Below are 14621 nucleotides of genomic sequence, written 5' to 3'. Positions count from 1 at the left end.
CTGTTTTCCATGCTTTTCTTACAAGTGAGAAGAGTTAGAAGCTCGCTTTCTTTTTAATGGAAATTAAGATTCTCAAGCAGAACTTCTATTTCAGGTGCTGAGGCTGTAAGGAGGTGAAAAAAGAGAACAAACATGCAAGGGCTAGCAGAGTTGTGACTATTATACAGTACCTCTTCAGACCAGGCACTAAGATGCTCAACCTGGTCCTTGTTAAAGTCAAAGGGAGTCTTTCTAGCAATGGCGAAAAGGAAAAAAGGAAAAAAGGAAAAAAAGGAAAAAAGGAAAAAAGGAAAAAAGGAAAAAAAGGAAAAAAGGAAAAAAGGAAAAAAGGAAAAAAAAAGGAAAAAAGGAAAAAAGGAAAAAAGGAAAAAAAGGAAAAAAGGAAAAAAAAAAAAAGGAAAAAAGGAAAAAAGGAAAAAAGGAAAAAAAAAGGAAAAAAGGAAAAAAAGGAAAAAAGGAAAAAAGGAAAAAAGGAAAAAAAGGAAAAAAGGAAAAAAGGAAAAAAGAAAAAAGGAAAAAAGGAAAAAAAAAAAAGGAAAAAGGGCAATGTGCAACCCAAATTGCACCATAATTTGGCATTAACTGATACAGTGCTGGCCATCTGTGGAAGGACAAAATTCACCCCAGGTGAGGAAGAAGCATGTGGACATAGTGCTTACTGTAAGCCTGGAAAAGGAAGGAGAACAGTGTTTGGTTTAGAACAGCACAGTGCCATTGTTTATCTGGCAAGGCCCTGTTCATTGCATTTGCAGCAGTGGCTAAACCAGAAAATGAAGTGATAAGTAGCAAGAATATAAACACATCAGATTCCCAGAGGGCAGCATCTCAGATTGAGGTACATGTAACTGAGATCAGGCAATGAGGTAAAAAGCAATGGAACAAGCTTTTCTTAAAGCCTCTCACCCCTTTACTAATGACAATTTAAAAAAAAAAAAAAAAAAAAAAAAAAAATCGTCGTGTCCCTTCATGTCCACTACCTGCTGATTTTGTTACTGATTCAAACAGCTTTGTGGCCCTGATCATGATGAGTGCACGGCACTCCAGCCTTGACCTCAGTACCTGTGACACGCCCCACCTACTAAATCATGCTACTAGAGCACAATTCAGTGCACAGTTTGTAAGTCTTGAGAAGGTACTGCAAAATTATGAAAATCACTGAGAATAAGCAATGGCACACGCAACTACAATGCAAGATAAAATAGGTGCTCTGTTTTTCAGTAGCGTGCATACCTTGTCTTACTTTGAAACAGAGAGTGGAGTGCTACAACCAAAATAGACAAAGCAGGGGATGAGTGCATATCTTGCAATGAATTACTGCCGTTTGAATACAGATTTGTTACATTTTATCATAAATATTTACTGACTCTGAAGACATTAATCTGAAACAGAATTCATTTTTCGAAACAACACTTAGGTGGCAATGCTGCTTGTTATCCAACCTAAGAGCCAATTATCTTTTTAAAGATGCATGGCAGAAAGGTGAAACAGAATTGCATTTTTACCCTGCAGGTGGGCTGTCATCATCTCAGAACTCTTGAAGTTGTCCCTGCTCTATATTCTCCCAGTCTGATTTTACAGAGACATGGGCTTGTGTAAACCAAGAATGACTGCAATGAAATAACAGTTCCACTAATGTAAAACAGCTGAAGGAAGAGGAACATGCCACCTTCAGAAAAAAACAAAACCACCACCAAATCAAAAAAACCCCACCAATCAAAAAATTGCCACACAACCAAAAAGGTTTTAATGGAAAGGAAAACTGAACACACTTTCCTTCCTCCTATACTTAAATAGGAAACTATGGATTTAACCAACCAGCAAACTAAGTTGTTACAAAGAAAGCAGGATAGATGTACACTCTGTTTGCACTAGAAATAACTGAGTGTTCGCCAAGAGGGAATAACAGAAAAAACTTGAAGTGAATTACTGCAAACTATATAATAAGGGATTCAGGAAAACAATCACCACATTCTCATTTGATTTATGTTGTCTTGCAAATGTCTAAACAGTTCTTAGGAACATGAAACAGGGTTACAGATAAAGTCATAGTAGCAGAAAGTGGACTTTTGCAATGTTCAGCAAAAGCACCATTTGCATTTATATGCCTGTAGAGAGAGCACAGGCCTCTGGGTAACATAATGCCTTTCTGCAGAAAGGTGTTAGGGGTCGTGTCTGAATTGGGTATTAGCAGCACAACTTACAAGAAGGGAGATCATCAGAGGCAAAGCTAGTAGATCTACAACTGAGGTCTGAACACACATTTACTTTTCACATTCCTGTAAGCAAGTTGCTTAGGGGGCCTATGAATTAAACCAGAAACAGTCATGGTTTGAAGCCGAGAAAGACTAGAACATGGTCAATACAGAAATGCTAACACGGTGTTCTGGGTGGAGTACAACAAATGGCACAGCAGAATTTTGCTGCCCCAGTGAGAGGAAACCAGAGCGTAGGCTATATTCTATCACTTCTACATCCAAAGCACTGCCGTATTCCAGTATGAATACATAACTTAGATCAATTTATTGAAGCAAACTGAGCTGCCAGGCCCTCATGCCTTGCATACCTATGACTCCCACTGATTGAAATGGTAGTGCTGCATGTATTCAAAGACCACATCCCCCAACCATTATCTCCTATGTTCACAAAAACAAAACTCACAAGAAACAGATTCTGAAAGTCTGAAGGATGCGTATGAAAGTATTGGGGGGGGGGGGGGGGGGGGGGGGGGGGGCGGGGGGGGGGGGAATCAGCAGACATCTACAAACACACAGTCATTATTTTGCTCCCATCCTATGTAATTAGGAATCTTAAATGCATGCCTTCTATGCACACAATGCGAAAGCAATTTATCAGCCTGTCCTATTAATGTTGGATCTTTGCCTTGGTAAAAAAGACAGGGTAAAATAAGGGACAAAAATTCTAATACACTAAAGCAAAATATATCTCATTTAGCCCACGAACTACTTCTTGATTTACGAGGTGCCTTTAAGGGGAAGAAGGTCCATCTACCAACCAGGAGGTAGTTGTGTTTTTTGTATCCTTATGCAACTTTCTAAAGAAGAGTTTTAAAACTGCCCTATCGAGACTTGCTTAAGTTTTCTTCCTGTTGCTCTTTAAGTACAAAAATAAAGACAATCATGACTGACAGCACAAGACCAGTTTGTGTCTGGAGAAACAGAGCACTTACCCTGAAAAACAAACAAACAAACCAACTAACCCCAAGCCCCCAAAGCAGGACCACTACACATGCACACTGTAAAGTGTCTACTAGCAGTATAAATAACTGAGCACTAGTGGCTCACAAGTGCTGTCTAGACAAAAAAACCCAACCTTTTCTTGATACAGTTTGTGGAGCCAGTTAGAACATTCCTGCTCATCTTCTGGGACTTCCTCTAGTGGAATCCGCCTGCCAATGGTAAACAAGAGACATTGAAGAATATTAAATACTTTGGCTCCCATGAACAGCACTTACATTATACAGACAGATTATCCATCTGACAGGAGACTCGCTACATTTTCCACTTTTTTTTAATTTGTGGTAACACCTCCCAGATCAGCAAAGTATAGTTTGCTTCTAGAGCCACCTTCAGTTTTCACATGTAGCTGAAATTCAGAAATTTAGATTTCTGAAATAGTAATGCATTATGTTTGAGCTCACCAGAACCATCTTCTAGATAAACGTTTGCAATTTTCTGTTTCCAAACAAAGGTTTTGAATGAATTAATTTCTTACCCCACCTATGCAGTTCAAGGCTGTATTTAATCAGCTTGGCATTAGAGAGAAAAAACAAACTATTCTCCTTATACCTAGGGTAAAGCACTCTAGTATTTCTCAGGTAACATTTCCAATTCCTATAATTTTTGTTACATGCAGCTTGGTTGGATAATTTCCAGCAAAATGGCTCCTATCGCTGAAAAACCCTCTCTTGACAAAACAGATTTTTCATCACATTACATGAAGTTTGGTCAATAATTCCGTGACAGAAAAAAATTCCCTTGTCATCCTCCTTTAGGTATGCTACTAGCAATATTTAATAATTTTCAGTTTTTCAATATAGCATATATTTTAATTAATATCCATTAAGAGCAACATCAAATGAACTTCCTTCAGCACAGGAGAGAGCACTTTTCCACAGTCAGGACACTCCTGTTTGCAGTTAATAAGTTAAGAGGTGTGACATTACTGTTTTGTTCCTTTATTTGAGAAAGTCATAAGATGACAAACATTAGAAGTCAACACAATTTAAGCAGAGACAAACAAGGCCATCCAAATTTCACAAGCTTCTACTGAGTGCAACACCTACAGCACTTCAATAAGCAAATATGGAGGATTTTGAAGAACATCTGTGATGGTCCCCAATTAATTGCCAAAATTAATTTTGCCATGAGGTTTACCCTGCCTGTAAGAGCTTTTCAGGAAGCTCAAAAGGACAGAAGGGCAAATAGCTAGCCCGAGTCATGAAAAGCAATTTCCATGCTCTGCCAGATCGACTTGCAGCAGGCTGGAAAGGTGTAAAGGGAGACACAGCAAGATGCACACCTCTATGCTGTTGGAGGAATGGCCCACACAGGTAGGGCCAGCTGCTCCTCCATGAACACCAGCCAGCCAGGCCATGCACACCAAACACAAGGCCACCAGGCTGAGCTACCCATGAGAGCCAAGTGGGAATATAAACTCATGTTGCATCCATGAGGAATCAAGAGAAAGTTTCTTTTTACCCTTGGGCAGAAACAGTTCTGAAGAAAATATTTTTTCAAACAGGCAGAAAAGGGGAGGTAAGAAGAAAAGGTCTAGGGTGACCTCCACTTCATGTTGGTACCCAAGATAAACCAATTGGACCAGCCAATTATAGCTATAAAGGGGTTATGATGAACTCCTGATCACTTGTGGGACCACTTCTAGGCTCCTATGCTCCAACCCTAAACCATCACATACCCTGAGTGCCTGCAGCATGGGTGCTGCTGGCAGAACCTGGCCTGGGAATAAGGGCCTTGGAATTGGGAAGCCTTTGGGGTATTCATCACTTATAGAAACGTTAATGATACAGAACCCAGGTAATTGTTTTTTCATTAAACAAAGCCCTTCTTGGTAGGGAGGGAGCAGAAGTCAAATATATCAACAACTACACTAAACAGAGATGGGAACAGTCCTGAGCCTGGCCTCCTGGCCTCCACATGAGTGGGAACTACTGTGCCAGAGACAGGTGTAAAGCCACTCCATCTAACACTTAGTAGATGTTCGGTATTCTGGTCAAGTGAGTGAAAAGAGGCCCCACTGTTGCTGCTGAGCTGACAAACAGACTTACAAACGAATAGAACAATAACACACAAAAAAAATCCTGTAGACCTTTATAGGGTCCCCACATGTTTATAGTCACAGAACTTTACAAGAAACCCTTCCCATCCCATATGAATTTTTATCTGCAGTTCTGTGAAGCCAGGTTGGTAGAGATTTGCTATCCGTTACCTACTTGAAATATTTCCTCATCTGTGCAATTGTGATTGCAAGTACACACTCCTGTATGACAAAAAGGAATTAAAATATGGATTACTTGCCTTACATATAAATCTGCGTGATATTTCTTTCCATTTAGAACTCCCAGCAATGTTGGATTCTCATTATTTCTAAAATTGAGGGTAGAATCATAGACTGCAGAAACTACAAGAAGAGAAACAGGTTATGTGATTACTGTAGTATCAGAATGGAAATAAGTCGTTCTCTCTCAGACAAAGAGCATATTTAAATATGAAGTCATCAACAATAGCACCATAGTTTGAGCTGTCACCAAAGTAAAGATGACAATACTTTATGAATATTCAACACGCAGGTTTTAAGAAGCCAAATAACCAGTGACCCTTTCAGGAACTGCACCAGTAGAACGGAAAGCTTTGCTCTCCACCCTTGTCTCCTTCCCCATCAGGTGCAGAATGTTGGGCATAGGGAACACAGTTACAGTTTCTGACAGTTAATATACCCAGGACATCCTAGGAGTCAAATGGCTGAAGAACTATTAACTTTCTCAACTCACTGTGAATGACACAACTCCCCCCCCAAATCTGGGTAAACAACCAGGCAGACACACACTTTATAAACAATGAACAATACATACAGTTTGACTAAGAATGGGTACAGTGTGTGTGAGGCACATCCTACATACAGCAAGAGGGCTTAATGCAACTATGAATTACTGGGGTTCAAAAAAACCTCCCCTTCATGTCCATTATTTGATAACTGAGGCACTTGCTATAGGACAAAGGCAGAGATAGAATAACAGACCATGTCCTGTGTGAGCTGGGCTGCTGCTATGAAGACATGCAGCTATGAGGAATATAATATCCAAGTTCCACAGAACAAAACTGCAGCTAAACTTTCAGTCTCGAGAAAACACTGCTTCCGCAGTTCAGGACAGCATGGTAACAGTAACAGTATTTGCAAAGGTCGTTCATAGTTAAAATAAGACAGCATTAACAAGCAGTTTCTACAGAAAGTGTTCACACATGAGGTGTTTCAAAAAAGCTTCTCTGAACACAACCTTAGAGACATTATTTTCTCCATGTCACAAAATTACCAGAGAGGAATTAATTTTCCTGACACTGAAACCAATTGTGCATCGTGGTACGAATTCTAGGATCAATGCCAGCAACAATTTTTTTTTTTTTTTGGTCACAAAAGTGACTAACATACACTTCACGTGTAGCTTGCTGTATTTTAGGTTTTCTGCTCTACAGTTTTGCAATAATGAACAGTGACGAACCTTTATTGCGAGAGCTCTTGATCCACCTAAGAAAGCCTTTTATTACACAGAACAGATTTGCTTTTGGTTTTGAAGCCTCTCTAGCTACGAGAGATAAATGTGGCTTGGTCACAACATTCAGCCCCAGCAACTCACCACAACATTTGTTATTGCAAAACAGAATTCATAGCGCAGAACAGAACAGCCTGGCTTCAGCGCTGCAAGGAAATCCTTAAAACAGAGGCCAAAACCCTGTCACTGCATACAGACTGTATCCCTCTAACAACTCTATGCTTCTCCTACTACAGTTGGGTTTTTAGCCCAAACTCAAAACTACAACACATAAGCCAAAATCTACTTCAAGCACACTACTCTCCCTGTAAAATATAAGTAGGAAATTACTTTTTTTAAAGAAATTATCTACCTCCATTTTTAAGCTTCTTAGTGTAGAAGGATTTTACTAATCTACTCTAATTTACTAATCCAGTGTAATTCAAGGAAGACAAGAGCTCAATTTGGTTTATACAGGGTAAGCTTCTTACTTTATTCTTTAATAGCATGAGATTATTCTAACAACAATAGGGACAGAATAAAGGAAAGTGTGATGTACACAGCATTTGTTCTTTCGTCTTTTAGAAAGACATTTGACTTTTGATATGAATTGGGTGCTTGTTCAGACACCTTGGAAGATGCTTCTCCTGTTCTGAAAAAAACTTCTGTAGAGTTGGTCAGGAACATCGTTATGTGCTGATGGCCATACACAAAGTTTTCCTTCACTCCAGGTAAAAAATATCCCATTCCAGTTTGTAACTGGTCTGTAGTTTGATATTGAGTCCAGTCCTTTTTAATATCACACTGAAATCTTTTGGTGCGAAGCAGTGCCAAATCCAAGACAATGATAACATATCCAGGAGTAAACAGACCTGTGTCATATCCAGATATAAAATAACTTAAGACTTAAGCTTTTCCATTTTGAAAGTGCAGGAGAAGAACAACAGTAGAAGCGTCAAAGAAAAAGACTGCATGGAATTAAAATTTGCCAGAAAGCTTCCACAGCCAAAGCAGCACTAGCATGCTGTGTGACACACTGGAATTGTTTTTCATTAAATGTGTATTTCATAATTACATAATTAGAACTGGACATCTTATGACTTTCTCATACAAAAGCTGAAGAGTCCAGAAATTTCACGTTCTAAACCAAGTAAAAAAATAACGCCACAGTATCCTGAAAGCATTGCAACTGTCTCACTCTCAGACTAATTTAGGCAGCGTTTGAGAAGTTTTGCTTCAATTGTAAAATAAAATATTTTCTCAAAGAAGTTATCTTAAAACATCTTTTTCATTAAAAAACAAACACAATTCAATATTTGGAAGCCTTTTCTAAGGCTCAGAACAGATCATAACTGGAAAAAAAAAATTTTCCCGCTGCATTGCTATTTTCTGACAAAAAAAGCTAGTTTTTTTTTGTTTTGTTTTCTAATCTCTGCCCAGCTTTTTTTTGTATCTTTAACTTTTGGTTCCTCATACAGCATTCTGACAGAGAGCTATGTACTTAAGAATTTAAGATCTAATTTCTTAATTTCGACCTAAGAAATCTTCAGATTACATATCTAGAGAGGATTTTTCTTACTTCAACTGTCCTCTTAAATTTCATGCATTATTTTGTGGACATGGTGGATTATGCGAGAATGATCATCCAACAAATCAACCTACAGGCGATGCGTATGCCTGCATACAGCTTCATACTAGCACACAATGATCTGAAGTGAAGACTGGGAAAGGGAGGGGAAGAGACGGTGGAATTCACTGTACTGCTAGTATGACAGCCACCTTGACACAATTCTTTCATTTAACATTTCATTGCTCTGGTCATCTTGGTCAAAAATCACTCATCCTCCTAAACTTGGTAGCTTGCTCAGGAGGATGACCAGGAGCCTCACTAAACATTGAAAAAAATCCAGGACTAAAGTGCAGCTCATGGGAAAAAAAGTCATTGCAAAACTCCCAAACACTGTCATATTGAACTCCATGAGAACATCACCCTGGAATTTATTCTCATGTGTTCCCTCTAGGACAGTAGTTCTCAGCATGCACAATTGGAGGAGAAGGTTGACAACTTGGAGTTATCTGCAATCTCTCATGAGGCACATTTTTAAATACAAGTCTTCACTAAATAAAACCAGCTGAAACGAACTGCCTGATATACAGTCAGGCAATAAAAGTAACAATTAAATATATCTTTTGCAATATTTATAACATTTATTTTTACAGTAAGTAATGGATGAGTGTTTTAGAAACAGATCTGTATTTTCATTTGCTTCCATGAACAGTACAGGTAGCAAACTCTACAACCTAACAGCCATTTATTAAGACAGCAAACAGCTTCTAGAAATGAAGTTCCTGTGGACTGCATCAGTACTACCAAACTGGTAGAGATGGCCACCGATAAAAATTTCAGAACAAGTTCAAAAAAATATTAAAAGCACTCCTTTAAGAATCAAACTGTGTGCAGAGATCTGAAGTTGTGAAAGTAAGTCTCTGAAGAGAAAAGAATTCCATTATCACTTAGGAAAGAAATGAGCTAGGAGGGAAGGTTCTTGTTATTTTGTGTGAAAGATACTTTTATCCAAATATATCTGCTTATGCTGACAGAGATGGCACCACTGGTATGGAGGCAGTTTCCCATGTATGCACATAAAATAAACTCCTTCTGAAGCTAAGTTTTTCAAAACAGATTGACTTGCCAGACTGATTTCACCAGTGCCTGTTTCCAACAGACAGAACTACTGCACCAGGTAGCATTAAGAGTGGATACAAAGTTTCGAAAAGGTCCAAGGTGTGATGAACTGCTGTTGTGGGTGAGTTACCTCTACAGCCACAGAAACCAGCATCCATCCGTCCTATAGTACTACGGCCTCAGACAGGTTGAATCACACCCTTGCCAGAAAGGAGGAATGAGGAATAGAGTAAAAGGAAATGCTGACCTCTGTTACACCCAGCTTGGAACTGGATCCAAACATTTGGCTTGCCTTCACTGCTATGTCATGCTGCAGCTACTTCCCTTAGCAAGGCACTCCAGCCAGGCCCGCCACCCCTCGTGGAAGAGCAGAAAGTGTATTGGCCTAAGTGGCAGGCCACAAAATGGGCTCAGGCAGCTCAGCACCAGCCTCCCACTTTTAGAGATGTGCATGGATACCCCACTGCAGACTTGGCCACTGAAATGGATGTGAATCGTACCGCAAGAAAGACAGGTCAGCCTGCAAGAGTCATTACTGTAGATCATTAGAGATGTCACTGAACTAAAGTTATGAACATCAGCATGTTGCCATTGCTTCTTCTGCAGACAGAGCAGCAATTCAGCAGTCACACTGATGCTGTTTGGAACAAGTAATTTGAGGCTGTAATAGAGGGATACAGTCACTTGCTGGGCCACACTGTAAGGCAGAGCACAACAATGAGACTCAGGGGATTTACAGTGAACAAGTCAAATAGTACTATTTACCAATGTAAATATTCAAAAGAAAAAAAATGCCCGAACTACTACAGCATATAGCCTCTGCATATATTGACACCTACAATAACATGTCACTGCTTATAACATGGGTTCCAAATGTCAGTGCAGGTTAACAGAGACAAGTGGTCAAATCCTATCAGTATTCATGCAAGAAAGGAATAATTTCTAGATAGAACTTACATTTCTAGATTATGGACTGTCAAAACAGACTTCCGTCACGTTCTCTATTCAAAAAACACCTATGGACTTCCTTGTTACCTGTACATATTAATGTTACAAGGAGCTCTAAAAATAAGATATTGTTTACAAAGCCCTTTCAAATGCTCTTCACATGTACCCCTTGTCTCTATAGGAGAGAAACATATAGTAACCCAGACAGTAACTCTTATTATCTCCCTCTCACTGCAAAAAGTGACAAGGAAAGTAAAGCAACATACCCAGAAGAATTTACAACACTGATCTGGGGTCATCAGCTGTTTCCCTCAGAGGTTTTTTGGTTGGGTTTTTAAGCTATACAGTTTCAACAAAAACTATCTACGAGACGTTATGACTCTGTGCTTCTCCTTGAACCCTCACAGGGAAATATTACCTTCTTATTAGCCTTACCCTCTTTGATCTAGCAAGTCACAGCTTCTGGACTGAGGTAGTGACATACACTTCCCTAAGTACATAAATAACCTAGCAATCTCAGTCTTCCTTTTCTGAAGGTATTCCTAAATATTTAGGATCCTAAGAAGTGTTACTGTAGTGTATCGCATGAATGCCCATAACTTTTTGTAAGTGTCACTTGGGTTCCCTAAAATTGTTTCCTTTTGAAACATTTTCCCACCAATCAGCTACTTGTCCACAATCATACTATGTTTTGCTTGCTTTACACAGAGTAGTGAAAAGAACAAAATCGCCACCAAAACAGCATGTCCCTGATTCCCAGCTCAGGGCACTGGAGGTCATAGAGTTTTGACTCAGCTCTTCTTCAATGCCTCAAGTCTACCTCCCCCCACCCTGAGCAAAACAGTTGCTCTTATTCAAAAGGGAAGGTTAAACTGTCCCCTTAAGGGAGTTGCTGGATGCTGCACATAACTTACCTCTTCTTCACATATCAGAAAAGATCCAAGCTATGCTATCTATTTTGGGGGTGGGAAGTTGTGGATGCCTGACAAGCTACAACAGTGATATCATCTACCTGACTTGCAAGAGGATACGTAGAAGCAACATGACAGATAGCAAGACAGCTGACTGCAAAGCTTTTTTTACAGCAGCTATCCCAGATATGCCACATGAAAACACGTCTTCAAAGACAAAAGAAGTTTTGACATTAACTTCAGTCAAGCTAGAACATTTTCTTCTAAACCACTAACCACTTTGTCTTTCTTACATATCAGTCTGCTAACAACACACAAATCTACCAAACCCAAAGACATGGTAGCACTATGGCTACTTAGCACTGTCTTTCCTTTGCCCATGAAGTACAGAGCAGAAGATTTCGGTGGATTGTATTAGTCAAAGAAAATCACTTCAAAGGCATGTGTGCTGTACTCTTACTGATGTCACTTTAAAGTTGGCAAATGCAAGTAACCAGAAATAACTGGGGACGGGGAGTTCAGAACAACATTAACAAAGAAAAACTTACTCATGTTCTGTAATGTAGAAATAATTTATTTATAAATTTCACCTACATGTATCTTCAGTCAAGGTCTACTCCCCTTCCCCAGCTCCAAAAAGAAACTCTAAAGAGTACATCTATACAAAAACTTAAAGCAGAATATTTTTTGATTAAAAATGGTGTTATTTGAGGCAGATATTTACCACAAGATTCAAGACACACTGCCTCAGATTCTCTAGTAATGTATTTGCTTCATTCAGAATAGGATTGCTTAGTAAATACTGAGAAATATTATCCTTTGGCAGCACGTATGAAACATGCAACTTGAGATCCCCCGACACAGACTCACAGTAACAGAAAACAAAACAAAAAAATAAAAAAAAATAACCAAGTTGCCCCAGGACTTTGTTACTAAAACCTAATCTTTAATTTTCACAGGCTAGTGGAAGAAAGGTCAGAAAGGATTCCAGGGCTTTTCTGCTAGGACACATGCTGCAGGGAAAAGAAGAGCATGGCAAAGTGACAGCAGTTAGATGAAATAACAATTTAGCATTGTTCCTTGTGACTTTCCTTACCTACATTTCTCAAACACTGCACGGTGACAGCAAATCCTTTCGTTCGTGGCAGAAGATGATACTTGAGCTTGGGCAAGCCTTTGGCTTCGGCTACTTGCATGCTAATCTGGTGCTTCTGTTCTGTGAACCTTGTGCCCTCGCAATGAATTAGGAACTAAAACCAAGAGAGAACTACAGTTAGACAGCAGCTCAGGTCTTCTACATGTGTCTGACTAGAGGCCTCTAATTCCCACCAACACAGCCCAAATGAACACTGCTAGTAGGGACAGGTGTAGCCACATGCACATTTAGCTAATTTAATTGCCCGGGGGGGGGGGGGGGGGGGGGGGAACAAGCCACCAAAAAAGCCAAACCCAAAACCCTCTCAATTGCCCCCACCCATCCAACTTGCCATCCTCTGGTTTGAACTCCAGCCTTTAGGCTTTAACATCTGCTGTGCTACTTGCTATCAGAATGACTTGATTTCTCTAAATGAGTCACTCCATCTCTCACAAGATGTTAGAAAACACTCAAAACATACCTCCTGTTGCAAATCTCTCACTGACGGTGAGGCGTTCGAGTGTCATGGTATCTAAAACTTGTGTCTAAACCAAACACATTTCTAGGAAATGCTTCAGCGCCCAGCTTGCTTCCCCTCACTCTAACCTGCTTGCTTTCACTATGGCATGAGGACCACTGACAACTGCAGACAGTAACTTTGATGCCAGTGACTGAGCTGGTAACAGATGTAAGGCAGTAGATGCAGGACAACTGAAAGCCTCATCCCCTTATGAACAGTGGAAGTGCTCAGACATAAACAATTACAGTTTTGCCACTGGCAGGCAGGGGAGAGCAGACAGATCTTTGGAGATTTACCACTTACTCATCTGCCTACTGCCAAGCCTGAATGTAAACTAACATATCAGAGAGCGTTGCCAAATCACACAAGCTAAGTCCTTGTAACCCACAGCAAAGATTTAGCCAACAAAGACAGAAAGACTGAAGAAAACTAGCCGAGCGGCCAGCTTCAGTTCCAGCTCATCTAAGACCACTTTTACTCATGTATCACATGCGTAATTTTAATAATATCACATCACAGCTAGATGAAATATACAGAAACTGATGAGAAAATCCTTCTAGCCCACTTGGCACACACTGTCTTTCTACCTTCCAAGGTGCTATTGCTGTGCCTTTTGACATTATGTCACATTATACAAAGGCAAATCAAAACTCCACACTGCAATAACCTAGGTGTACATCAACAACTGTCTCTCTCTTACTACAGGTATAGCTCCTTCTTAGTAATCCCTCTACAGCAGTATATAAAGGATGGTGGCAGTTTGTGCTCACCAATTAGTGCTGAACTGCCTAGGTGTACAGAAAGGCATTCAACACCTTTTAAGAGTCACAGAGCACAGGCAAATCCCTGTGAGAGAGATTAGAACTAGAAACCAAGAACTGTACCTTTGCTAGACAGCCTCCTGCCTGGAAGTCATTTAATCATTTTGCAAGCACAAAGATTAGTTTCGATTGCTTAGTGCTCATTTAAATCAATGACAATTGAAAAAAAAAAAAATTGTTTCAGAGAATGAGAGATACAGCATATACATCTTCACTAGGAAACTGCTTCTTAAGCAATAGTTTCTGTAGGCCATTGTGAGGCTGCTTAAGGTACCATTTCCTTAACCGAATCCCTCTCTCGCTATCACCAGCTCACGAGAACTAGGATTTTTCTTATTACTGAGAAGAGAAAAAAATTCAAAGGCTCTTCATTCCCAGACTAGGAAATGCCAGGCAGGCTCAATACTAAAAAATGATGATGATGCAAAAAGTAACACTTTCCTGTTACTGAAAGGTGACACCAATCCTCTCCCTGGAACACAGCCGATGGCCCCAAGGGCCACTTCTCTGACCAGGTACTTATCTGTGGCTTCTACTTCTACTGGGCCATGTCTGACCTAGCACCTTCACAGGAATGGCAGAATCACAGGGAAATGGAAGGAGAAAATACTAGTATGAACTCAGCAATCTAAGGTGAGAGGAGAGCTTAGGTAAAGAATACAGCTAATGTGTTTCAATACAACATTGTCACATGCATCTGTTACACTGCCATGAACCCCTGCATCTACCCCTCTCCAGCTCCTGCATTTAGAGGACCACAAAGTTTACTGAATGGATCACAGTGGAGGTATTTTTGCAATAACATCTGTAGGGCTC

The 14621-nt window shown here is 39.9% G+C and overlaps 1 protein-coding gene across 2 annotated transcripts in view; it reads right to left on the bottom strand.

The window, feature by feature from the left end:
- The window catches only part of AGPAT4 (1-acylglycerol-3-phosphate O-acyltransferase 4), an 87185-nt gene that overhangs the window by 14298 nt on the left and 58266 nt on the right, over positions 1-14621 (bottom strand). For both annotated transcript variants that reach the window (XM_050894805.1, XM_050894807.1), the window contains exons 5-7: positions 12426-12579; positions 5556-5658; positions 3331-3406 (exon numbers count right to left, since the gene is read on the bottom strand). In XM_050894805.1, coding sequence (XP_050750762.1) covers positions 3331-3406; positions 5556-5658; positions 12426-12579 — 333 coding nt within the window. The remainder of the gene's footprint in view (positions 1-3330; positions 3407-5555; positions 5659-12425; positions 12580-14621) is intronic.

The sequence above is a fragment of the Gymnogyps californianus genome, chromosome 3 (assembly GCF_018139145.2).
Source record: "Gymnogyps californianus isolate 813 chromosome 3, ASM1813914v2, whole genome shotgun sequence".
NCBI classification, from domain to species: domain Eukaryota; kingdom Metazoa; phylum Chordata; class Aves; order Accipitriformes; family Cathartidae; genus Gymnogyps; species Gymnogyps californianus.
This window is presented reverse-complemented; position numbering and strand designations above follow the sequence as displayed.